Here is a 26,203-nt window from a genome sequence, read left to right as displayed (position 1 = left end):
AATGAGAGGTTCGGTTTTGATGACCTTGGAGAACTCTTTCAACTCTAAAGCCTCCTATGTAGAAAAGGAGAGGAAAAATATTTCCTAAGGAGCAAAAATGGGGCACGCACCAGTACCACCCAGCTCCACCTGTTTTCTAAGATCTTGGCCAAGAGCTTAAGAACTATCCCGGGCGAGTAGCCTGTTTTGTCTGCTACCCAGTTTCGCGTGGAGCTCTGCAGCTGGCCAGGTGCCACCACCACCTGCACCCCATTTCACCCTCAGCATCCGGGGATCTGCCTCTTGAGCAACCCCAATCCCCAGGTCCCAGGTCGGCATCTCTGGTTCTCAGACCAGTTGTGTTGTCCTGCAATCACAACATCCACGCTGTGTCATATGGCGAGAGAGTGCATTGTGAAGAGGGCCCCAAGTGCAGCTCAGATGAACGCCTCCAGGGCTCAGAAAGAGCACGCCGGGGCAGGGCAGCTCCAGCCGTCAGTCAGGGTGCGAGGCAGAGAACAACGAGGCGCGCCCGGCCAGCCCTGCGCGCCTGGGCTCAAAGAGGGAGCGCTCGGCCGAGCGTGCTCAGTGCGCCTGCGCCGTGCGTGGGCGCGCGCTCGTACGCTCGCTCCCCGGGCGGCGCGCCTCGGCGCTCGCGAAAGCTCGCGGTTGCTCCGAGGCGCGCGCCGGCGGTCCTCGGCCGCTCCGGGTACCCGAGGGACGGGCGGCCGTCCCCGGCCGGCGCTGCAGCCCCCCACCCCTTGGAGCCAGGGGGCCGGGGTTTGAGGTGAGCCCCCCGAAGCGTGCAGGCCCCCATGCCGGGGCGGCGGGAGAGGGAGCGGCGAGTGTGGAGCCGGAGGAGGCGCCTGCTGCTCCGCCTCAGCCCGCGCTGAGGAGCCAGCAGCAGCCCGGCGCCTCCTCCTCAGGGATCGTTTCTCTCGTCGCGGCCACAACAAAAGCCTTGGGCGCCGGGCTGTGGCTGGCGGCGGAGCGGGGGCCGGGGCCCGCGGTGGCGGCCGGGGGGGCGCGGGGACGCCTAGTTTGGGGCTGAGGGCTGACGCGGGGAGCTGCCCCGGGAGACTGTTAACCCCGTCCGCCCTGAGCCGGCGCTCGGCAACCTGTGCGAGTGTGGACCGCGGTTCGCTCGCCTCCATCCCGGCCCAGACCCTGCGCGGCTGGGAGAGGGGCCCGGCCGGAGCCGGTGGCAACGTGGGGCGCCGGGGGACGTGGGCGGAGGACAATGCGCGGGGGACTCCTGGCCGCCCGAGGCGCGCGCCGCCAGGCTCCAGGCTCCTGCTCCGGTCGGCGTCGGGCCCACCTTTGCCTGCCCACGCCTGAAAGTTGTCCCCCTCCCGCCCATCAGTTTCCAAAGTCCTTGCTGCCTTCCGCGCGCTTCCTCCGGCTGCCCCCCCCCCCCCCGCCGCGGGCTGTGGGTTTGCCGTGGAGCGGGCGCTGGTGGATCCCCGAGGGGCCGCCTCTGAAATCAAGCTGCGGTGAAACAGCCGGCCAGGTTAAGGAGCCTTGTGCCTTTCAAGACATGTAAACATCTTCCTAGAGGCGATTTCCATCTTAGGAGTCTTGAGTTCGATCCCCCGGTTGTAAGAGAAGGCAAGGGGGCTTTTCTTGGTTTTGTTATTAAGAACGAAAGCACGTGCCATGAATTGAGGCCGTGGAGTGGACTCCAGATTTAGATCTGCCCCGTGAAGGAGGTCCGGCGTTTTGCCCAGTGTAGAATGACTCTTTGGATTTTGGTTCCCGTCTGGATTGAGGGAGATGCAGCAGAGCAGAGCAGCGGCGTCAGTGACTGCTACGGCAGTGTTCAGACACAGCCTCGTCTTAGAGAAGTAGTTCTGATCCGGAATGCTTAGTGATGGGAATTGAATGACTTTGCAAGGCCAATATAATGTGAGCAAGGAAACAAAGACTTGACTACCCCTGGGGATGCAACGTCCCTCCCTCACCCTACTTTAGTCCTTGGTGGTGTGCTGGTGCTGCTTTGTAGGCTGAAAAAGGAATGGAAACCCTTAGTTCTGTTTGTTAAGAAGTGCTTACTCCTGAAGATAATGCTTTCCCTCTTGACTTTTAAACAAATCAAAACTATCCTTTTCCTCCAGAAACAAAGAAAAAAACCCACAACGATTTTTTTTAAAAAATTCAGAGTTGGAGAGCCTAGGAAAGAGATGTAAGAGCTTGACTGGGCAGGGCTGGAAGGATAGAGCTGAAGATAAAATATAATTAAGATGCAGCCCTTCTTGTGCCATATCCCCGCGCCCCATTTTCGAAACTATTAAGAAAATAAGTAAATTACTGGTAAAGCCTCATTCTACTCTCTCTTTCCTCCTACCCTTTTCCCTCATCAGTTACTAATATTCTCTGTCTCCATCTCTCCTCAATCTATGAAAGTGTCCCATTTGGAAAAGAAGAAGGACAATGAGCTGTTTCCTCATCCTAGCTACACTATGCCTCTGAGCTTTATTTTGTGCTTTGAGCATTCAGGTGGATATTTCTTGGGAGTTCTGTGATTGAGATATTTTCACAGAGTAGAGAGGGTGAGGGGAATTTAATAGCAAAGTGCGTATTCTCTTTGTATGGAACAAAGTGAAAGCTTTATCACTGGGGAAGGAGAGAGGAGTTTTTCCGCTCACAGTAAGTTATCTGTTTCCCAGGAAACAGACTTAAATTTCATAACAGTTTGACAGTGAAATTCTAAGATTTTATATTCAAAACTTTTTCTGATCATGTGAATTTGTTGTTGTTAGGCTGCTGTTGACTTTCTTTTTCTTCAGAGGCAGATGGTCGGAAACACTTCTTACCACTTCATTGAGTATTGGCCTTAAGTTTTTGTTTTTTTTTTTTTCCTAACCCTAGAACTCTAGAATTATGCTTGATTAAAACTGCAGCTGTCCACAAAAATAACAAGAATGATTTTGAAAATATGTACTGAAGAGTCAGATTTTCAATAGTGATAGTTCTATAGTACTAGGAACAAATGAAGAGTAACAGCTTCTCACTGGCTAGGAAAGAGTTTTACCTACTATGTCAAAAACGAATTTCTTCTTTTTGTTTTCCAATTCATCATGTTGGGAACTATTGACAGTTTGGTATATTCAAGAAGTGCATTGCACATGAAGTTTGAGATGAATATAACTAGGCTAGTGGGCCTAAAAACCAAATCCTGGTCCCCAGATTTTGTCTCTTTGAAATAATTCTGTAGTCAAAGCATGCAAACCATACAACCTTGTTAAGGGGAGGAAAGCAGGGGCTTGATATTAGAGAATTTTTTTATAGCAGATTTAAGGGAAGCTGGGCTGAAATTTCAGCTCTTTTTCAAGTCCAGAATCTGTCTTTTAACTTCCCAGTTTTATTTTTGGGTTACTTTTTAAAGATCTTCTATATTCTTTAGTCTTAGTAGTTAATAATTTCTAAATTGAACTGAATTTTGATGCCTACCATTCATTTAAATTTTGAACCTGGATGGATTTATTTTTCCTCTGTGTGTGTGTGTGTGTGTGTTTTAAGCCTTAATCACTTAACACATTGAAAGATTCGGTTAGTTGTTTTAATCAGTAGGTGATAACAAGATGGACTTTAAAAATTAGATGAAGTAGGAAAGTTCAGAAAAGAGATTAATAGGACTCTAGGTCCTGTGAATTAAATATGAAACCATATAAACTTTCTTATAGCGACCAGTAGGCAAAGGGCCAAAGACTACATAGACTTTAAGAAAAGGAAAGTAACATTCGAGCAGTGAGTACACGCTGTATATTTTGTCTAACAAGACAATAATTTCCTTAAGAGAAGAAATTTTATTTAGAGATAGTCAACGCGAATCCTTGCAATGCGTTCTTGATAATGTGTCAGAGAAAAGACAAGAAATATCCCTCCTGTTCCCTCTTGTAGGCACCGTGTAACCAGCATTTACTTTGAGACAACCTTTAGATGATCTTTCTCAATTGGAAATGCAAAATGTTACCTACATTTATCAGGTGTCAAGAAAATGAAATCTCAACAGAACGGTGAAATGGATCCTTTCCTTAAAGAAAGTGTGAATTTGAATAGAGTTGCTGAACATAATCCTTTGTTGTAGAACCCCTTTGACAAGCCCTTAGGGCCCACTTTTCTCATCATCCTTTCTTCTGGGATTCAGCCTGCTTTCCACTTCACAGTTGCCACTTCCTGAGTTTCCCACTGAGTTCTTTGGCTCTGATATTGCAGCCAGCCAGGGAAGACAGTCTTCCAAGATTGGGATCTCTTCCCTTTATTGCTGTCTTTCAGGACAAATACTTAGTTGATTTTATTTTAAGGATTTTTGCTTTTTGTCATCAAAAGAAACCTGATAAATAATGATTGGGAAATATAAAATTCCTGATGTTACACATTCATAAAAATAGAAATGTGTAAGCTTTAAAGTATCTGGTCCTTTTTGTTTTCTGATGGAGTATTAACCAAGTGACTTAGTCTGAAATCAGTTTTCCAGATAGTCTATGTTGCTCTATGGAGAAGTGAATGTGTCTCTTTTCCCACACAAAGGGCATGAGCAACTCTTGCATATAGCATTCACTTTTTACGGGGCCCTGGCCCCTGAAGCTGATTACTCCTATTATGTTAATCTAGTAGGTCCCTTTTTCCCCCCAGTTGATATGCTATAGTTTCTTATAATAAAAATATGATAATATCAGTAAGAATGCCCAAAACAACTGTTAACCTTTGTTTAATGACTTGCTTTGTTTTGGTAGGATGTCTTTGGGTGCAGAATCTTTGCTATGTCCTGCAAGTCTGGAACTTCAACTTACAACTTTTCCATGGATGACTTTACCTTAGGAAAAATGGCATACTCAGTTGATCGTGATTAGAAGCAGATAATTAATTATGTTATTGGCGACATATTATTTGGAATGTTTATCAAAAGTTTAAATTTTTAAATTTTATTTATTTTATTTTTTTGAGACAGGGTCTCACTCTGTCACCCAGGCTGGAGTGCACAGTAGTACATTCTCCACTCACTGTAAACCTCCGCCTCCCACATTCAAGTGATTCTGGAGCCCCAGCCTTCTGAGTAGCTGGGACTACAGGCACATGCCACCATGTCCAGCTAATTTTTGTATTTTTAGTAGAGATGGGTTTTTGCTGTGTTGGCCAGGCTGATCTCAAACTCCTGGCCTTGAGTGCTCTGCCTGCTTTGGCCTCCCATAATGCTTGGATTCCAGGTGTGAGCCACTATGCCCAGCCAGGAATGTTTATCAGAAGTTTTTAAATTGTGTGTACCATTTGATTCAGTTGATTGGTTATATGACTTTTTTTAGTATTAAAAATCAGATTTTGACTCTTACTAAATTGATCATCACTGATTTGCTTTACTTACTAGGTACAATAGAACAGTGTGTATTCCTTGGCTTATTGCTTAATTACTAGTCAATAAACTGGTCATTTTGCTAGTTTTTATTCTTTTCAGCTAGTCAGCATACATTTATAGATTTAGCAGAGTTAATCACTTCATACACAAAATAATGTACTACAGGTTTTTTCATAATCTCCCATAAAGCATTTAATGTTTTATTTTTAAACAGTAAAAATAGTTTTACTTTATTACATATACATTTTTTCTGACAAATGGGAGCTCTATACATATACTGTTTTATGAACTGCTTTTTAATTTTTTTTTCTATTTACTGTTACTGTCTTACCATATGAACAAATAAAGGTTTATGCCCATCATTTTTAGTAACTATAATATTCTATCATGTGGTTGTACCATAATTAATTTAGCCAATTTCTTATTGGTAGACTTTTAGGTTGTTTCCAACTTTTAGTTGTTTTTTTTTTTAATTGTTACAGACAATGTGACACTAATATTTTGGTTGCGCATCATGTGTACATATGTGTTTACTTAGTTATAAGATAGATTCACTGGATGAAATTGTGTACATTTTAATGATTTTTAATATAAGTAGCTACTTTTTTTTTGAGACAGAGTTGCACCCTGTCGCCAGGCGCGAGGCTGGAGTGCAGTGATGTGATCTCGGCTCACTGCAACCTCTGCCTCCCGGGTTCAAGCAATTCTCCTGCCTCAGCCTCCCGGGTAGCTGGGACTACAGGCACATGCCACCATGCCCAGCTAATTTTTTTTGTATTTTTAGTAAAGATGGGGTTTCACCATGTTGGCCAGGATGGTCTCGATCTCTTGATCTCGTGATCCACCCGCCTCGGCCTCCCAAAGTGCTGGAATTACAGACTTGAGCCCCCACACCTGGCCTGCCACTTTTTATTTTGAAGTACCAACTAATTTACTAATACCATTTGATAATGTTGAAATGTTGAAGGTGTTCTTTACCCCATGTCCCCACCCTATACTGTGTTCTATCATTATTGTTTTTTCCCATCTGATTGGCAAAAGTCTTATCTCATATTTACATTTTTTATTATTAGTGAATTTGAATATCTTTTCATATGTTTTTTGGCTATTTGTATTTCTTTTATACATTTATGTCCTTTGCTTATTTTTCTATTAAAATGTTATCCCTATCTGCTTTTATTTATAAGATTTATTTTATATTTATAATTACATAAACTATACCTTTATTCTTTTTAATTATTTTGTTCTAGGATAGCATTTCTCAAGACCTGACTCATGGAGCACTTGTAACCTGAGGTAATCATTAGAATGTGTTTCATTCTCCCAAGATTCAGATCTTAGACCTGTGGGGGAATCCATGAATCTGCTACACTTTAAGATTAGAGAACTGCTGTTTTGGGGGAAATGAAAATTCTTTAAATAACACCTATAGTTTGCCTGCTTTCTTTTTGTCTCATTGCATTCCACTGTTGTTTTTTCCCTTCTTTGAATAATCATAAACTACAGTCTTGCTATATCAAGATTATTGTCCTTTCACAGCTTAACAGTAGATTTGACAAAAGCATCTTGGTACATGGTAATTTGAATGTCATGGTACATAAGGAAGCACTTTTAATAACAAGGTAGGATGCTTTACTTGCAAGTAAGGCAAAAGGAATAAAAAAGAGGAAACCAGGTAAAATAGATGGAATAGGCAGAAGTGTAAGGGGACATTTCAGCTAGTTTTGAAAGCTCAATGAGATATTGGTCAGTTTCTTCCTCAGGTTTTATGTGGTAGTCTTCTTTGAACCATTGATTTGAAACCCATACCTGTTTGAAAAATAGATTAGTCTAAATGAAATTTTTGAAATTCTTGGTGTTACTGTATCCGTATTCAACAGGGAGTAATGTTCCCTTTAATTTTTTTAGTTGCAAGTAAATGAACATGCTACATGAGCAATAAACTACAAAGACCAAACTTACATGGATATTTTAAAACTACAGTCAAATAAAACTTTCAACAGTTATTTGACATATTTAATGATATGCATAATTGTTACTGTGCTGTATGGTAATTAAGATAAGTATGTTTTTAACTGTGGTTAATAACAGTTTTCTATAGACGACCTCAACATTTGTGGGGAGAAAAAAAATATGGCAGGCCAAGAAGCTGTTTCAGAAATTTCTGGTACAGAACGTATGGGGAGTTTGAAGGCGTTTTGAGCAGGGTTTGCTTTTAACCTCATTTCCTAATTCTAGGGACCGCAGACTTTTCTTTTTCTCTTCTGTTAGTCAAGACCGTCTACTAAAGGGAGAAATGGGGAAGATTCTGCCACTGTTTTACTTTCTCCCAATAGTTTTCTGCCTGGTAACTGAAGCTTGGGACATAGAGGTCCCAATCATTGATAATGTGCAAAGGACAGTTTCTTTCCCTGCTTAAGTCAAAGCAGTTCCAGGTTTCATGTCTAAGTTATCATGGGTGCTAGTATTTGAGTTGTCCTATTCATCGGGATCTTTGAGAATTTCTGAACCTGAATTTTTCATCTTTTCCCAACCTAGGCTCACCACAACAAACATATTCAGTGCATATGAAACAAAATGAAATAAAAGCAAAGTTAATATCATTACTAAACCAAATCAAAATGTGATAGGTTAGAATGTGTTTTTTTCATACCAGACCTGCCCTCCATTCCATCCATACCCTCTCAGCTCTGATTGAGAATCAAATGTATTTTTGCCCCTGGCAAGTACATACAAGTTAGAAATTCTAAAGCTCCATGGAACTAATAACTGGGCATTTTTCCTATTTCTGCTGTGACTTTTTAGGGATGATTTCTCTTCTCTGTGCAGCATGGCTGTGTGTAATGACCATTTGTTGATGAAATATTCCTAAGTCTAGTGCTCCATCTATGCAACTAAATTTTTGTATTATCTTAAAAAAAATGTAATATTGTGAAAACTTCCTAATATTTTAGAACCTTCTATATGTCAGTTCAGTATTGGTTGATAGAGGTAGCATTTGTATAAACTTGTTCAGTGATTAAAATGTCTAATGTTTAATACTGAGTTACCATTTATAAAGTATTTTTGCATACCTTATCTTATGATTCACTCATATCATCCTTGTGAGCAAGGTGGTATTGGAATCATTTTCAAGAAGAAAAATTCTGGGTGCATAGAACTTAAGTGGTATGTTTACACAGCTAGAAAGAGGCTTGAATCTGTATTTTTTGACTTAATTTTCAGACCACTTTCACGGATGTCTTCTGCCACATCAGTTAATGTAAAAATATACTATTAAAGATTAAAACATACAATTTTAAGTTCGATAATTTAGGTTGTAAGCATAATATATATCATTTAAATAAAATTTAGGACAATAGCATAAGAATTTTTCAAAATGGGTCAATTATATATTGTGGCCGTTGAAAGATTGTCATCGGCTGGGTGCGGTGGCTCAAGCCTGTAATCCCAGCACTTTGGGAGGCCAAGGCGGGTGGATCACGAGGTCAAGAGATCGAGACCATCCTGGTCAACATGGTGGAACCCCGTCTCTACTAAAAATACAAAAAATTAGCTGGGCATGGTGGCGTGTGCCTGTAATCCCAGCTACTCAGGAGGCTGAGGCAGACTTGCCTGAACCCAGGAGGCGGAGGTTGTGGTGAGCCGAGATCGCGCCATTGCACTCCACCCTGGGTAACAAGCGTGAAACTCCATCTCAAAAAAAAGAAAGATTGCCATCATAGATGAAAAGTTAAACCATGTATTATAGAAGCAACTAAGGGAAGAAAATTAAATTTGCATTTAAATACTATTTAAGGATCATTTCAGCTATAGCATAAATGATAAAGTAGAAAAATTAGGTCTATAAAGTACCCATATATTGTTAACTGTTAGGTCAGTATAATATCTCTCATCAAAGATTTTTAATGTCAAGTCCATAATACTTTGAGAGGAAATGACTAACGTCTCTCATTTTTAAAATAATACTTTTCAGATATTTCAGTCGAAGGAAGAAATAGCTCTTCTCCTAAGATGGAATCTGTGGTTTGGGAATGTGGTTGATCAACTTGATTTGTTGGCCAAATGTGCCCCATGTAATAAAATGAAAAGAAGAGACAAGATGATGTCATTTTCCCATGTTGTGAAACCAAAAACAAACGCCTTTTGTGAGACCAAGCTAACAAACCTCTGACGGTGCGAAGAGTATTTAACTGTTTGAAGAACTTAACAGTAAGATATAGAAGAAGTACCTTCAAGCTGAGATCTGCAGGTGTATAAATATCTAAAATACATATTGAGTAGGCCTGATCATCCGAATCTTGTTCAGATCCGGGAAGGATGGCTGTGAGTTGGATCGTCTTCTGTTTTTGGCCCTTGACTATGCTCATGGGGCATATAGGTGGGCACAGTTTATTTTCTTGTGAACCTATTACCTTGAGGATGTGCCAAGATTTGCCTTATAATACTACCTTCATGCCTAATCTTCTGAATCATTATGACCAACAGACAGCAGCTTTAGCAATGGAGGTAAGACTTGATCTATTATTTGACGTATCTTAGTAAGTGACTCTTAGGTTGGCCCATCAACCAGTCTAATGAGTATGTTTGACAAACAGGAAAATAATATGCTATTTTAAATTATATCTTAAACATTTAAAATTTTATACGTTTTGCTTCAGACTTTAATAGATTGAAGAATTCATGTTTGGTGAATGTTACTTTTATATTTTAGACATTATACTTTTATAAAGAAATTTGAAACAACAGAAAATGAGACATTAATAGCCATTAAGAAGTTTAAATTTTAAGAATAACTCCCAAGCAATGAAAAAGTGTTTGTCCGTATGAGTTATCTGTTCTTGATCTCACAGAATTTTATGAAAGTTTGCTGCCTTATTTGAATTTTTTAATGGTAATTCTTCAGCATTTTAAAATGATTTTAGTTTAGAAACCATTTCAAATTTAGAAACTATGAACACTTTAATTGATATAGTTAATAATAGGTTTAATTAAGTGTATGTATGCCTATAAGGGTTTTGGAATTGAGGACAGGAGTATATATACCAGATAAGAACTAGGAGGCAGCAAAAAAAAAAAAAAAAACAGAACTAGGAGGCAGTAACCAGTGGTAATAATAGCATAGGCTTTGAGTTAGACCAACCTGGGTTTGAATTCTACCTCTACCACTTTCTAGCTGTATACTTTGGCCAAGTTATATCAATTTTCTCTTACAAGCATAGTTTCTTTGCTTGTAACTTAGAGGCTTCTGTAAGGCACAAAGTGAAAATACATGTATAGTGCTTGGCACATAGTAAGTACACTGTAAGTGATAGCTTTTATCATTTATTCATATTCTCATTAACGTCGCTACATAATATAATTTAGAGGGAATGTTTGATACATTAGTCTTTATTTCTATAGTGCTTTCAGCAAATGGAAGTCTACATGTTTTGGAATTCTTCACTTTATAGTAAAGCCAAAATGTTCGTCATTTTGAGGGAGACTATCCTAAGTCTGAGAAAATTTATAAGATTATTATTCATAGATTTTGAAGTAAGGAGGGCATCTTATATATTCCATGTATTTGAAAATGCTGTAGAGGTTGAACAAAACATTTTTGCTTTTCCTCGGAATACATGAGGTCTAAGTGGTTGAAGAGAAGAGATTTGGTATAGACTCTTGGATTAGGATATATAAAAATGGGTATTGGTTTAATACAGTAAGTTTGTTCCAAGCATGGTAGTCTTTGCTATGGATTAAAGCTATCGATTTCTCACAGGAAATTGAATTAGAAACATTGTTATTTCTGGTATCATTTTAAATCATAACTCCTTTGGAAAGCAAATAGGTTAATAAAAAGCAGGTCATAAAGATATTTGTCCTGACTTGGGTTCAGATTTTGGCTCTGCCATGTAATAAGGTTTAAGACTTTGGACAGGTTACTTAACACTCTTGATCTTTGTTTTTTTCATTTGTGAAAAGGCAGTATAATGATATACCTGAAGGGCTGTTAGGATTAAATAAAAGATTTATAAAGTAGCTAGCACAATGATTGTACACAGTAGGTAATTCGCAAATGTTAATTCTATTCCAGATTCCATTTCTAAATCATCTAAAGGAAAGTAGGAGAAGTACCGTGTATTTGCTCCAGTGAATTTGCATCCTTCCTTGTAGGTTCATGGGACATTCATTCATAGTGATGATAGCATGATAGGCTCTCTCTGACTTCTCCAGTATACCCAAGTCTAGATATTTTAGTGACAATCGAGTTGCCTCTGTTTGAATTTCAGACATTCTAGGGAGAGCACCTAAGTGAGTAATAGTTTCTAAGAGAAGGGTGTAATGACTTGAAGTAATGTTGGGAATAGTTGCATATTGCATGGTTGTCCTGTCAGGACAGTGATGCCACTGACAGAAGGAATAATCAAACACAGTTTGAGAGTGTAATGTTTCTTTAGTAGCAAATGACATGGAAACTCAGCAGACAATATAGCCTGCTCAGTGCTGCTGGTGACACCCTCCACCTCCATCCCTCTGCTGATCCAAGAACCAGCTTAGCAGGCACAAGTAATTGGAGCAAACCCAGCACATTCTTGGGTGTTTGCTGTGAGACTGGATGAATTCAAAGACAGTTTCCTAGGTGTAACATCATTCAGCAGGCCCTAGGCTTTAAGCCTGCCTAGAATCCATTCCTTTTTTGTTTCTTTGTGCTTTTTTTGAGACATGGTCTCTGTGGCCCACACTGGAGTGCTATGGTGCAATCACAGCTCACCACATCCTCAACCTCCCAGGATCAAGTGATCCTCCTGCCTCAGCCTCCCAAGTAGCTGGGACTACAGGTATGTGCCACCACCCCTGGCTAAGTTTTTTGTATTTTTTGTAGAGACAAGGTTTTGCCAAGTTGCCCAGGCTGGTCTCAAACTCCTGGGCTAAAGTGATCCACCCACTTGGGCCTCCCAAGGTGCTGGGCTTATAGGTGTGAGCAACTGCGCCTGGTCAAAGTCCATTCCTTTACGGTTTTTTGAGTGAAAATGAGTGCCTGGAACATGATGGCATATTGGCAGTAAGCTAGAGTAACCATGAATAGGAGAAAGGGCAGAATCTGGGTTATTTTAAATTTAATTATTCACAGTCAACAAGTTGGATGTTCTTATATTGTGTCTACAGGGTTCCTACTCTGTACTTTTTTTGAGACTGGATAAGTTTAAATGGATAATTGTCAATCCATTAAGTTAGAAAAGAAGATCCTTGCTAATATGTTTATTTCTTTATCTCTGTCTTCTAAAACATGCACATCAGTATACAAGCACACACGCTAAATTTTTCTAAGTTGTTAACTTGGTATTCTCTCTCTTACCCGTAAATGAGTAGCATTTGATAGGCTCATTTCTGAGCCTTACAAACCGTTTTGAGCTGTCCAAATTGCTAAGTAAATTTTTGGGAACTGTTCAGCATAGAGCAATAATCAACAAATGTCAGTAGCAGTCTTTACTGAACCACCTATTATCAGGTATTTATGCCTCTAGTGGTAATAAAAGTTTTGGGCAGATTTTTCCCCATGCTGAATAATTAAACATATTGACTAGGATGGGAACAGATTAGTTTAAGAAGCACTAGAATAGGGATAGGAGACTTGTATTCTGTCACTAACTAGTTTTGAGACCTCTTTGTGTTGATTTCCAATAGGAAGTAAATTTTTCTCCTGCCATTTTACAGGATTATTTTTAAGATCAAGTGAGATAAGTGGCATTTATGTTAAAGAACTTTGAAAAGTTAAAGTGCTGTGTGAATACAGAGCATTATTCTTTCTTGCCAGTCACCCTGTTTTTAAATTTCAGTCGGTATGTGGAAGGAGCAATCTAATCTCTTTGGGAGGTTGATTGCTTGCCACTCCCCTCCCTGCCATATGTATAGGAAAGTAGGTCTCTCTATAGGATAATCAGAGGAAAAACTCCTGGGATGGTTTGTGTTTGCCTCAATTTCCTATTTTCGTTTGTCATTCTCATTAAAGATTTTTTATGATTTAATGTTTTCTTATAATGGGAGCGTGGGAAGCTGGGAGTGGAATAAATCCTAGTAGGAACACAGAGCCTAAAAGTCTGAACATCCTGTATCTTTTATGGTTCATTAAGAACAAAGTATGTTTGAACCAGCCTCCCAGTTATCCAAACTCAAATTTTAGCTTTCTACTAAAAAACTTATTACAGAAATTTTCAGTATATACAAATATAAATAGAGTAATATAATGAAATGCCATGTGTCCAGTGTTCAGCCCTAAACATTACCAGCTCATAGCTAGTCTTGTTTCATTATGACTGCACGCTCTTCTGGGACACTTTCAAGCAAATCGCAAATATCAAAATTTCATCCATAAATATTTTGGTATATATCTCTGAAAAGTAAGGTATCTTTCAAAATATATGAACACAATACCTTTATTCCTTTATCAGTGTCAAGTATCAAATTAATGTTCAAATTACTGTTGCATATTTCACAACTTTTTTTCATATTGGCTTTTTCTAATCAGGACTCATATGTGCATCCAGTTGATATGTCTCTTAAATCTGTTTCAATTTGTAGGTTTTCCTTTCTTGTTCCCCTTTTTCCCTGTAATATATTTGTCTTACAGGGTTTCTCAGTCTTTATTTTGCTGACTGCATCCCTGTAGTGTTGTTTACCATATCTCTGTCTCATTTATTTTTGTAAACAGGCACTGTAGAGACTTGATTAGACACCAGTTTGGTTTTTTATTATTGTTTTGGACGGAATACTTCGTAGTTAGCTAACATACTCCTTCCAGGAGCACATAATACTAAGTTGTTACTCTTTTTATAAATGTTCGCAGCCATTGATGATTTCCTAGACAATAATTTTGTGAGGGGTTTGCAAAATGGTGATATTCTAATTGTCACCCTTTCTTCATTTTTTTCCCCCCCGTGGCAGGTAGTTGAAGCTTTCTTCATTTCTTAGCTGGAATATTTGGAAAGTTCTTATCGACTATTGGATTACTTTCCTGTACAGTTTATATAAGAAAGACAGGATAAGTGCTTGCTTGTTCCCCCTTTATTAGTTTTTAGAATAATGAGTTGATTCCCAAGTATCCATCAAAAGTGACCAATGAGGGGTTTTTTTTGGTTTAAGTTTCATTGTGAACTCAAGGATTTTTTAAAACATATTTGATGTTTTAAGTCTATCACCGTTATTATTCTTTTTTTTTTTTTTGAGATGGAGTTTCACTCTTGTTACCCAGGCTGGAGTGCAATGGCACGATCTCGGCTCACCGCAACCTCTGCCTCCTGGGTTAGGCAATTCTCCTGCCTCAGCCTCCTGAGTAGCTGGGATTACAGGCACACGCCACCATGCCCAGCTAATTTTTTGTATTTTTAGTAGAGATGGAGTTTCACCATGTTGACCAGGATGGTCTCAATCTCTTGACCTCATGATCCACCTGCCTCGGCCTCCCAAAGTGCTGGAATTACAGACTTGAGCCACCGCGCCCGGCCACAGTTATTATTCTTATTGACACTCAAAATGCTCCATCTTTGGTAGTGGGAGCCTCTGCATGGTACCTCCTAAGTGTTTTGTTTTTGAGACAAGGTCTTGCTCTGTCACCCAGGCTGGAGTGCAGTGGAGCAATCATAACTCACTGTAGCCTCAAACTCCTAGGCTCAAACAATCCCCCTACCTCAGTCTCCAAGGCACGGACTACAGGTACAGCTATCATGCCTCGCTGATTTTAAAGAACTTTTTTTTTGAAGAGACAGGGTCTCACCATGTTGCCCCAGCTGGTCTTGAACTCTTGGCTTCAAGCTATCCTCCTGCCTTTGCTTCCCAACGCACTGTGATTACAGGCATGAGCCACTGTGCCTGACCCTCCTTAGTGTTTTTGATACCACCCTACTGGTGTTTAATACTTTCTTTTCTTTCTGGTGTGATTCAGGCTCACTTCATAAAATTCTGCATCAGACCCTGAATCATCAATTTCTCTAGGAAGCACTGGTTTCTTCATTTGGAAATGATACTTAGGGACTACTATCTGCGTGCTAAGTATATTGATACTAAATCATTTTTAGGCCTTTTCATGAACAGAGCTAGGGAATCTTTTTTTTTTTTAAGAGAAAGTCCATCATGAGTTTATGCTGATATTTGCAATTCAAGTAATATTGCAGGATGCTGTTTTGTTTTTGAGACAAGGTCTTCCTCTGTTACCTGGGTTAGAGTGTAGTAGCACGATCACGGCTCACTATAGTCTTAATCTCCTGGGCTCAATTAATCCTCCTACCTCAGCCTCCTGAGTATCTGGGACTACAGGTGCATTCCACCATGCCTGGCTAATTTTTGTGTTTTTTTGTTTGTATGTTTGTTTGTTTGTAGAGACAGGGTTTCACCATGTTGCCCAGTCCAGTCTCAAACATTTGGTCTCAAGCAGTTCACCTGCCTTGGCCTCCCAAAGTTCTGGGATTACAGACCTGAACCACTGTGCCTGGCCAGGGATTTTATTTAGTATTTTTAAATTCATGTTTCTCTATTTCCTTATCCTCAAATTTATTATACACATATGTAGTTTCAGAATGATATTAGCGATATTATTACCAACAATATGATTACAGCAAGCACTTTAAGATTTCTTTACACTTCTTTTTGTCCTTTAGGGACATCTGTTAGCAAGGATGTACAATCAAATTATTGTGTTTTAAGTCACTGAAATATTTTTTCTTAATGTGGTTAAACACAATACACTGTTAGGTTCTTAATGTTTTATTTTGATTTTGAGGAATGACTTTAAAATTTTTAATTAAATTTATTTTATAATGATACTTGAAGGTACATTCAGAGAAGTTTAGTTTCTATTCCTCTTTCACCTCTGTCTTATATTTTCCTTCCACCTAAAGGTAGCCATTTTAAAAAAAGTTTTTATCCTTCCCTTTAAAAACCTTAAATATAACACATATAAAATGTATAATATATATCTAAATATAGTCTTTTATCTTTTTTGATATAGTTGTACTGTTTGTTTTCCCTACATTGCTTTTTTTTTTTCCTTCACTTAATGCATCTTGGATATTTCATAGTAACATTTATAGATATTCCTCATTTTTAAATTTTTTAAAATTTGTGGTAAAATATACGTAATACAGTTATGTAACATAATTACAATTGTATCTCTGGAGTTTTCTCTTCTTCCAAAACTGAAAATCTGTACTCATTAAACAACAAATCAGTGCCCATTTTTTCTTCTCCCTAATCCCTGGCAACTACCATTTTACTTTCTTCCCCTTTGAAGTTGACCACTCTAGGTATTTGGTGTAAGTGGAATCACACAGTATTTGCCCTTTTGCAACTGGCTTATTTCGCTTAACGTTAGCGTCCTCAAGGTTCATCAGTGTATCATATGTCAGAATTTTCTTCTTTTTTTAAGGCTGAATAGCATTCCATTTTAGGTATATAACATGCTTTGCTTATCTGCTTATCCATCAGTGGAACCTTGGGTTGTTTTTACCTTGAAGGTATTACAAATAGTGTTGCTATAAATATACAATCTGAGTTCCTGCTTTAAATTATTTGGGGTTTGTAGTCAGAAGTGGAATTACTGGGTCATATGTTAATTCCATAGTTAATTTTTTGATTAACTATCAAAGTGTTTTCCATATGGAGGCACCATTTTACATTTCTACCAGTAATCTGCAAGGTTCTGATTTCTCCACATCTTGGCTAACCCTAGATATTTTTGTTTTGTTTTTTATAATAGCTGTCTTCGTGAGTATGACATAATTCTTATTTTTTTATAGCCAAATTTTATGCCATTGGGTTGGATATACAATGTTATTCATTCAATCCCTGTTGATGGACACAGGAAACAATTGTGTTTTCTGTCTTTTGCTGTTAAAATGTTGCAAGTGTATTTTCACATTTTGACTAGTGTATTTTTAGGATAGGTTTCTAGAAGTACAAATGTGTGTGTTATTTTCCTTGATATTGCTAGACCTCTCTATAGGGGTTGTACCATTTTGCATTTCCACTAATAATGTGTGAGAGTATCTGTTTCTTCACAGCTTTACCAAAATAATGGTAACAAACAAATTTGTTTGTTTCTTTAAATAAAAAATTCCTGGCAACTTTCCTTTAATGTTAGTTTATTTTAAACCAATCTGTTAGGTTGGAAGTGGTGTTTCAATGATTTTCATCACCTATTTTACAGAGACAGAAGCACCTTCATAATTATTGATATGTGATGGTTCTTTATACTGGCAAGAGTATAAAATTTAGAAACAAAACAGTTCAAGTCCAAGTTTTGCTACTTATCAACTGTGTAACAGTAACAATATAATATCCATGTGCCCTTATTAGAATGGAATTGGTTATAAGGATCAAACAAGATATGTGAAAATTACTTTTTAAGATAACAGTGGGCCGGGTGTGGTGGCTCACACCTGTAATCCTAGCACTTTGGGAGGCCAAGGCGAGTGGATCACCTGAGGTCAGCAGTTTGAGACCAGCCTGACCAATGTGGTGAAACCTCTCTCTACTAAAAATACAAAAATTAGCTGGGTGTGGTGTTGGGCACCTGTAGTCCAGCTACTCAGGAAGCTGAAGACAGCATTGCTTGAATCCTGGAGGCAGAGGTTGCATTGAGCTGAGATTGTGCAACTGCATTCCAGCCTGGGCGACATAGCAAGACTCTGTTTAAAAATAAATAAATAAAATAACAGTGCCGGCTGGGCGCAGTGGCTCATGCCTGTGATCCCAACGCTTGGGGAGTCTGAGGTGGCGGGATCACCTGAGGTCAGGAGTTTGTGACCAGTCTGACCAACATGGTGAAACCACGTCTCTACTAAAAATACAAAAATTGGCTGTGTGAGGTAGCTCCTGCCTGTAATCCCAGCACTTTGGGAGGCCACAGTGGGCGGATCATGAGGTAAGGAGATTGAGACCATCCTGGCCAACATGATGAAACCCTGTCTCCATTAAAAATACAAAAATTAGCTGGGTGTGGTGGCATGTGCCTGTAGTCCTAGTCCCAGCTGCTTGGGAGGCTGAGGCAAGACAATCGTTTGAACCTGGGAGGTGTAGGTTGCTGTGAGTGGAGATTGTGCTACTGCACTCCAGCCTGGGCAACAAGAGTGAAACTCATTCTCAAAAAAAATTAAAAAGAAAAAAGCCGAGCTTGGTGGCACGCACCTCAACTGCACTCCAGCCTGGCGACAGAGCGAGACTCCATCTCAAAAAAAAAAAGGCTGAGCATGGTGGTGCACACCTGTAGTCTCAGTTACTTGGTAGGCTGAGGCAGGAGAATCCCTTGAACCCGGGAGGTGGAATGAGCTGAGAATGCACCATCACTCCAGTCTGGATAACAGAGTGGAATTCCATCTCAAAATAAAATAAAATATCAGTGCCAGTCCTTGCCCAGAGGATCAAATCCAAAGCAAAATAGGCATTCACAAATTGGCTTCTACTTATTTTCCTAACCTCATTACTCTTCAGAAGCGCTCTTTATCACAGTGAAACAGAATTTAGCATTCCTTTAGTCTAATAAGTCTGTAAATTCTATCTCTGCCTGGAAGGCTTTTACACTATCCCCTTTGGTAATAAATATCTTAATTTTTAAGGCCATGTGTGCATGTTACTTCCTTGTGAAACCTGGGATGCCTAGAAGTTAGTGACTCTCTCCTCCGTACTCACCAGTTTGTTTTACATTTACCTCTGTTTTGTGTGTATATTATTGTGTTGGAATTGGTTACATTTTTATTCCTTCTACTAGAATTTAACCCCTTGAAAGTAGAGCTTGTCTTTACTCATCTTTGTATGCCCAGTACCTGACACAGAACCTCACACATAGTACCTGCTAAATACATATTTGAATTAATTCATGAACTTTATAAACCCTAAATCCCTTAGAGGTGGCAGTAGTCATGATTATGGCTTTAGTACTAGCTCTCTCCTAGGGTTATAAATAGTTCTGTGGATGGTGGGGATAGTGATGGTAATTCTAGTACCAAGATTACCACGTACTTTACATGCTAGTATTTCAATTTTCTTTTTCTTTTTTTTGGTCGGGGCGGGGTGTCAAAGTGACTTGAATCCTTACGTGTTTGTACTTATAAGTGGTATAATTAAGCAGAGAATTAAAGCAACACAACTTTCTCATCTCTAGGCCTTTCGTGTTTCTTCTGCATGAATACTCACCCTCTTTTGCTTATCATAGTGCTGTTTTACTTGATCCATTGTTAGTTTGAAAAAAGAAAGTCAGATAGCAAAACAGTAAGATGGTGTCATCCTGGTTTGGATGAAAAACATATATGCATGTTCATTCAGAATGAGTGATCTGGGGGAATTTTCACCAGGACTAACAGTGGTTGTTCCTGAATTAGTACAGTTTCTTTGTGTTTTCTGTTTTTCATTTTTGTTTGTATTTTCTGGTTTGTCTGTAAGGAACACATTATACTTTTAAAATAGTATAACTAGTAAAGAAGTTTTATTTTTAAAAATTTCAACTGTCCTTTTTTGTTCAGCTCCTGGTGCAGGGTCTGAGATTTAGTATTTATTAAATGTGTTTTGATTGGATAAGTACAGTATAAGAAAGAACTTGGTAAATACCTCAACAAAGCAGAGTGCTAAGGGGATTCAAAGAGAGAGTGGTTGTATGCGGAAGGAATCATGGAAGGCTTCAAATTGCAGATGGTATTTGAATTAACCTTGAAAGACAGATTTTTTTTTTACTGTTGTTCTTGTTTTTATTTTAAGAGAATGGTATAATGTATGCCCATATAACAATAATTATTAACATTTTGTGGATAGGCTTTTTAGAAAATGAAACTTCTTATATTTATTCTTAGAATTTATGATGTTAATCTTTAGAATACATGCATTATCAAACAGATTTACTTTCCTTATTACTTTTTGAGGTTAATATTAATAAGGTGGTTTTCCCTAAACAAACATCTAGCAAAGCGGCCTAAGAAGCCTGGTGTGAGGAGAAACTAGCCAGGAATTAAGAAGCTTCTAAATTGAAAAAGGCACATACAAGGAGTAGATAATTGCATATAGTCATTTCTGACTTTAGGACAAAAAATAGCAGCTTCTGAAATTTTTAATTGATTTTCTTGTGTGACAGATTACTATAAAGTGGTTTGTTTTAAATTATTAAATGTGTTGGAATTTGGTTTGTAAAGCTGTATCTTTTGAGACTTAATTCATGTCCATGATATTGGAAATATTAAAAGTTTACTTCCTAGAGGAAAGTCAGATTTATGGACTTCTTGGGAATTCTGCTTTGACTTATAAAAATAAATATGCTTCTGTGATAATGACAGATTTCTGCAAACCAAATCCCTGAAAGAGTACTGGAAGGCATTTAATATGCTGTCACAAAACATTTTTAAAAATTAAGATTTGAATAAGAAAATAAATCTTTGGGATTAAAGGTGTTTTTGCAAACCTAGAGTTGTTTTTTTAAAATACAAAATAATTCTTAAAGTTTGGACCTTTTCCCATTAGGCATTTTATTGTTACAGAAAGGAGATTTTTTTAAAGATCTCATTTTTAGTCACTTACAATTATTCTAGAAAGTTATTTTTGAATAATTTCTCATTCTAAGGGATCTGAAATAGCCATTTTAAAATTTTCAAGACCATTCCACATTTTGTTTGACATTTAGTGAATTTAATCATAATACTCCCAAACCCTATAGGGTACAGTTTCTATGGTTACCAGACCCTTTGTAGAGTGACAAAGGTTGGAATTCTGATTCTCATGAGTCAAATTTTGGCCTTTGACTGGGTCCTCTCTGCACATCCTTGCTAAGCTTGGGCTGTTGCTATGCTTGAAGGCTTGTCAGCTAGCAGGTTCCTATGGTAACAGGAATGGAAATTTGAAAGAAGAAAGAGAATGGTAGCACAGAGGCTTGGTTGATTTGAATTTGAACAATGAATGGAAGGTTCCCTGTAGTGCACCTTTGTTGTAAAAACCAGAAATTTAATTTTAGAAAGTTACTTTCCAGTTTGTAAACTTCCTATACCCTGGTCGTGATTTAGTGAACAAAAGCATTATGGTTTAGGGAAGTACTCAGTAAGAATCTTTTAAAATTCAGTTAGCTAAAGTTCCTTTCCTATACTTAATAGAACTTTGATAGGATTTCTTATGTTATACTTTTGTTCTCAGATTTTTAGTGTTTAGCCTACCTCATTTAATTTTGATTTTGCTGAAGTCAAAAATTGTTAAGGTTAAAATCAGGGCAATTTGCTTGGTTGAAAAATACTTATAATTGTATTTGTTTTTATGTAACAGCCTTATTGAGATATAATGTGAATATAGTAAACTGCCCTCATGTAGTTTAGTTTGATGAGTTTTGACAGATCCTGTGAAACCATCACCACAGTCAAGATGCAGAGCAGTTCCATCACCTCAAAAGCTTTCTTGGGCTGCTTTTGTAGTCACCCTGCTCTCTGCTGCCTGCTCCAAGCAACACTGATCTGCTTTCTTTCATTATGGATTAGTTTCCATTTTTTAGAGTTTTATATAAATAGAACCATGCAGTATCTACTTTTTTATGTGTGGTTTCTTTCACTCATCATAATGATTTTGAGATTCATCTGTGTTTCGTTTTGCTTTTTAACAACTTAATTCCCATTTTAAAGACTGTCTCACTTGGCATTGAGAACAGGGAATTTATAGCAAGGCTCCTCCTTACGCCCACCAAGTAGGCCTGCTACAGCTCTGTTAACTTGCACCTGTTCCTCAATCCCTTTCAAGCTATCATTTATTTATTGTGTTCTGTATGCTAACTATATATTTTTATTTATGGATTATTAAGACCATTTTACAGAAGAGGAAACTGAAACTTAGATTAAGCACAACAAATTTGTTAAGTGCTAGGGCTCTGGATAAGAATGCCAAGGTTTGACTTAATCTTGGGTCTGTCTTTGTACTTGTGTGATCTTGGTAAAGTTACTTAGTTTTCTATATCTCATTTTCTTCACATGTATTGTAAAATAATTAAATAATGATAATAAGATTGTTGTAAAGGTTAAATGAGATAATGTGTGTAAGGCTCTTTGAACAGTGCTTGTATTAGCACTAGAATGTATCCAAGTCACACAGCACTAAAGTACATTACTGGTGGTAGTGAATCCATATGGGTCTGCAGCAGCCTCACGTCTTACCTCCTCAGAAGAAAGAATTTGACTGAAGGGATCAGGCAGAGTGGGAGACTGAGGCAAATTTTAGAGAAGTGAAAGTTCATTTAAAAGCTTTAGGGCAGGAATGAAAGAAAGTAAAGTACACTTGCAAGAGGGCCAAGTGGGTGACTTGAGAGGTCACGTGCACGGTTTGATTTGACTTAGGGTTTTATATGTTGGCATACTTCTGGATCTTCTCCGTGAGTCTTCCTTTGGGATGGTTCACATATACAGTAGCCTGCTAGCTCTTGGGAGGGGGCTGCATGAACATTGTGTTTACTAGGGTTGTATGCATGCTCACTTGCATACAACATTCTTCCCTTACCAGTCAGTCTAGCATTCCTCGAGGAAGGTCATATACCGGTAAAACGCTGCTATTTTGCCTCTTAGTGCACATGTTTGAGCCCACTCCATCCCTGAGATCTTATCAGGAAGCTGCTGATCACCAATTTCAGGTTTTCCTTTTTTTCTTTTTTTTTTTTTTGAGACGGAGTTTCGCTCTTGTAACCCAGGCTAGAGTGCAATGGCGCGATCTCGGCTCACCGCAACCTCCACCTCCTGGGTTCAGGCAATTCTCCTGCCTCAGCCTCCTGAGTAGCCTGGATTACAGGCACGCGCCACCACGCCCAGCTAATTTTTTGTATTTTTAGTAGAGACGGGGTTTCACCATGTTGACCAGGATGGTCTTGATCTGTTGACCTCGTGATCCACCCGCCTTGGCCTCCCAAAGTGCTGGGATTACAGGCTTGAGCCACTGCGCCCGGCCCTTTTTTTTTTTTTTTTTTGAGTTGGAGTTTCCCTCTTGTTGCCCAAGCTGGAGTGCATGCAGTGGCATGATCTCGGCTCACCACACTCTCCATCTCCCAGGTTCAAGCGATTCTCCTGCCTCAGCCTCCTGAGTAGCTAGGATTACAGGCACATACCACCATACTTGGCTAATTGTTTATTTTTAGTAGAGACTGAGTTTCTCCATGTTGGTCAGGCTGGTCTCAAACTCCCAACCTCAGGTGATCCACCTGCCTTGGCCTCCCAAAGTGCTGGGATTATAGGCATGAGCCCCTGCAGCTGGCCAGGTTTTTCTGATTTGTTCAAAGACTGCTTTTTCCTGGTGCCAGCTGAAACCAATTTTAGCGAGGCAGTTTAACAACCCCTGACCATCACCTGATGGTTGCCTGACATTCCTAGTTGAGGCGGGGGTGGGGGGGGTGGGGGGGGTTGGGGGGGTGGGCCCTCTACTGTCCTGCTCATGTCTGACTAGTTACCTACTCTGACACTTGGACTATAGTAAGTGTCAGTAAATGCTCGCTGAGATACAGGTACTATAGCCAGTAAGCAGAAGAAGCACAAAAGAGTCATTCAAATAAATTTTGTAATTCCTAATGGGGCTCATACATGGAGGTTTTATTAATATGTTAATATAATAATATATCTGGTTGTTTGGTATTTTATGTTTTGGTAAGTACAAAGCATGTTTGAGACATACATGTGCATGTATGCATGATGTATGTACATATATTGGCATATAAATGTAATACTTTTTTAACTTTTAAATTTTAAAATACTCATGGGAAATTACAAAAATAATGCAGAGATTCTGTGTATTCTTTACCTGTTCCCTCCTCCCCAATCTTAGTATGTTCTATAGCTGCAATGCAATATTAAAATCAGGAAATTAACATTGGTTCAGTCTACAGGCCTTATGTTTCACCAGTTTTTACTTGTACTCATGTATATATGTGCAATTTTACGTGTGAGTGTGTGTATGTGTACAGTCTGTAATTTTTATTACATGTATAGATAGATTCTTGTAGCCACCATTATAGTCAAGATACTGTTTTGTCACCGCTGAGGAAGACTCTTGTGCTTCCTCTTGCCCTCTTCCCCTTTCCTAATGCCGGGCAACCACTAATCTGCTCTCTATCTCTATAATTTTGTCATTTTGGGAATGTTATATACATGTGTCTTAGTCCGTTTTGTGCTGCTATCACAGAATACCATAAACCAGGTTATTTATAAAGAACAGAAATTTATTTCTTCACAGTTAAGAAGGCTAGGAAGTCCAAGATCAAGGTGCTGGCCTCTGACAAAGTCTTTGCCGTGTCAACCCATGGCAGAAGGTGGAAGGGCAAGAATGTAAGAGAGAGCAAGAGGGGGCTGACCTCATCCGTTTATAACAAACTCACTCCTGTGATAACAGCATTAATCCATTCATAAAGGCAAAGACTTTGTGGCCTAATCACCTCTAAAAGATCCCACCTCTAACTATGGTTAGGGTGATTACATTTCAAACACGCTTTTTGGGGGACACATCCAAACCATAGCAATGTGAAATTATATGGTATATTATCTTTTGAGATTGGCTTTTTTATTTCTTTCTTCCAAAAATAGGTGCCTTCGCCCCCCACACACACACACACCTCCTTTTTTTATTGCACTTGCAGGATTCCAGTACTGTGTTAAGGGTGATTAGAGCTGGTGTCCTTGCCTTGTTTTACAGTCCTAGGGGTAAGCATCCAGTGTTTCACCATTACATATGAAGTTAACCGTATGGTTTTTTTGTAGGTACTCTATCAAGTTGAAAAAGTTACCATCTATTTCTAGTTTGCTGAACACTTTTAAACTTATGAAGGCCTTTTCTACATTATTTGGTATAACCATATGATTTTTCTTTATTAGCCTGTTTTGGTAGATTACATTGACTTTTGAATATTGAACCTGCTTGAATTTCTAGAATAAACCCTGCTAGGTTGTGGTATGTAATTCTTTTAGTATATTTCTTATGTTGATTTGCCACAATTTGTTAAGGATTTTTACATTTATTTTCATGAGGGATATTGTCCGTAGTTTTTCTTTTGTGCTATCTTTTTCTGATTTTAATAGTAAGTAATCCTTACATCAGAGAATTAGTTGGGATGTGTTTCCTCCTCTGTTTTCTGGAAGAGATTCTTGTAATACCAATTGGTGTAATTCTTTAATATTTGGTTAGAATTCACCAATGAAGCCATCTGACCTGGACATTTCTTTTTTGGGAGGTTTTTACTACAAATTCAATTTCTTTAATAGTTCTGGGACTGTTGAGGTTATCAATATCAGATTGGGTGAGTTTAGTCATTTGTGGCTTTTGCAGAATTAGGCCATTTCATCTAAGTTATGTAGTTTATGTGCATAGAGTTGTTTGTGCAAAAACTGTGTTTTTAATGTCTTTGGAACGTCTGGTGGCATACTCTTTCATTCTTGATATTGGTAACTTGTGTTTTTCCTTTTTTAAAATCAGCTTTTCTGAAGACTTATCAATTTTATTTTTATTTTATTTTATTTTTTTTTTTTTATTTATTTTTTTTATCAATTTTATTTTTAAAGAAAGCTCTTGGTTTGAATGATTTTTCTCTATTGCATTTCTGTTTTCTATTTCATTGATTTCTTTATTATTTTGCTTGCTTTTGGTTTATTTTGCTCTTCTTGGCTATTAGGAATAATGCTGCTTTCCTGTAAACATTCATGTACAAATTTTTGCTTGAACATCACATATTTTCTTCTATTCTGTGGGTTGTCCATTCACTCTCCTGATAGTGTCTTTCAATACGTAGAAGCTTTTATTTTTGATGAAGTCCAGTCTACCTATTTTTATCTTTTGAGCTTGCGCTTTTGGTGTCATATCTAAGAAATTATTGCTAAATCCAAGGTCGTGGAGATTTGCCCCTGTGTTTTCTATGAG

The 26,203-nt window shown here is 38.6% G+C and overlaps 1 protein-coding gene across 8 annotated transcripts in view; it reads left to right on the top strand.

The window, feature by feature from the left end:
* Positions 1-606: 606 nt before the first annotated feature.
* The window catches only part of FZD3 (frizzled class receptor 3), an 89,178-nt gene continuing 63,581 nt past the window's right edge, over positions 607-26,203 (top strand). For 2 of the 8 annotated variants that reach the window (XR_008475878.2, XM_035269887.3), the window contains exons 1-3: positions 607-766; positions 6,583-6,628; positions 9,309-9,841. Coding sequence is in view for 2 of the 8 variants with exons in the window: in XM_035269887.3 (XP_035125778.1) it covers positions 9,653-9,841 (189 nt within the window). In the remaining 6 variants the exon portion in view is untranslated. Of the gene's footprint in view, positions 767-6,582; positions 6,629-9,308; positions 9,842-12,032; positions 12,154-26,203 lie in introns of those variants that run through there. The other 6 variants (XR_013525480.1, XM_035269888.3, XR_013525481.1 and 3 more) reach the window with 3 other exon arrangements.

The sequence above is a fragment of the Callithrix jacchus genome, chromosome 13 (genome assembly GCF_049354715.1).
Source record: "Callithrix jacchus isolate 240 chromosome 13, calJac240_pri, whole genome shotgun sequence".
Lineage (NCBI taxonomy): Eukaryota > Metazoa > Chordata > Mammalia > Primates > Cebidae > Callithrix > Callithrix jacchus.
The sequence above is the reverse complement of the archived record's forward strand: the minus strand, read 5'-3'. Positions and strand labels throughout refer to the sequence as shown.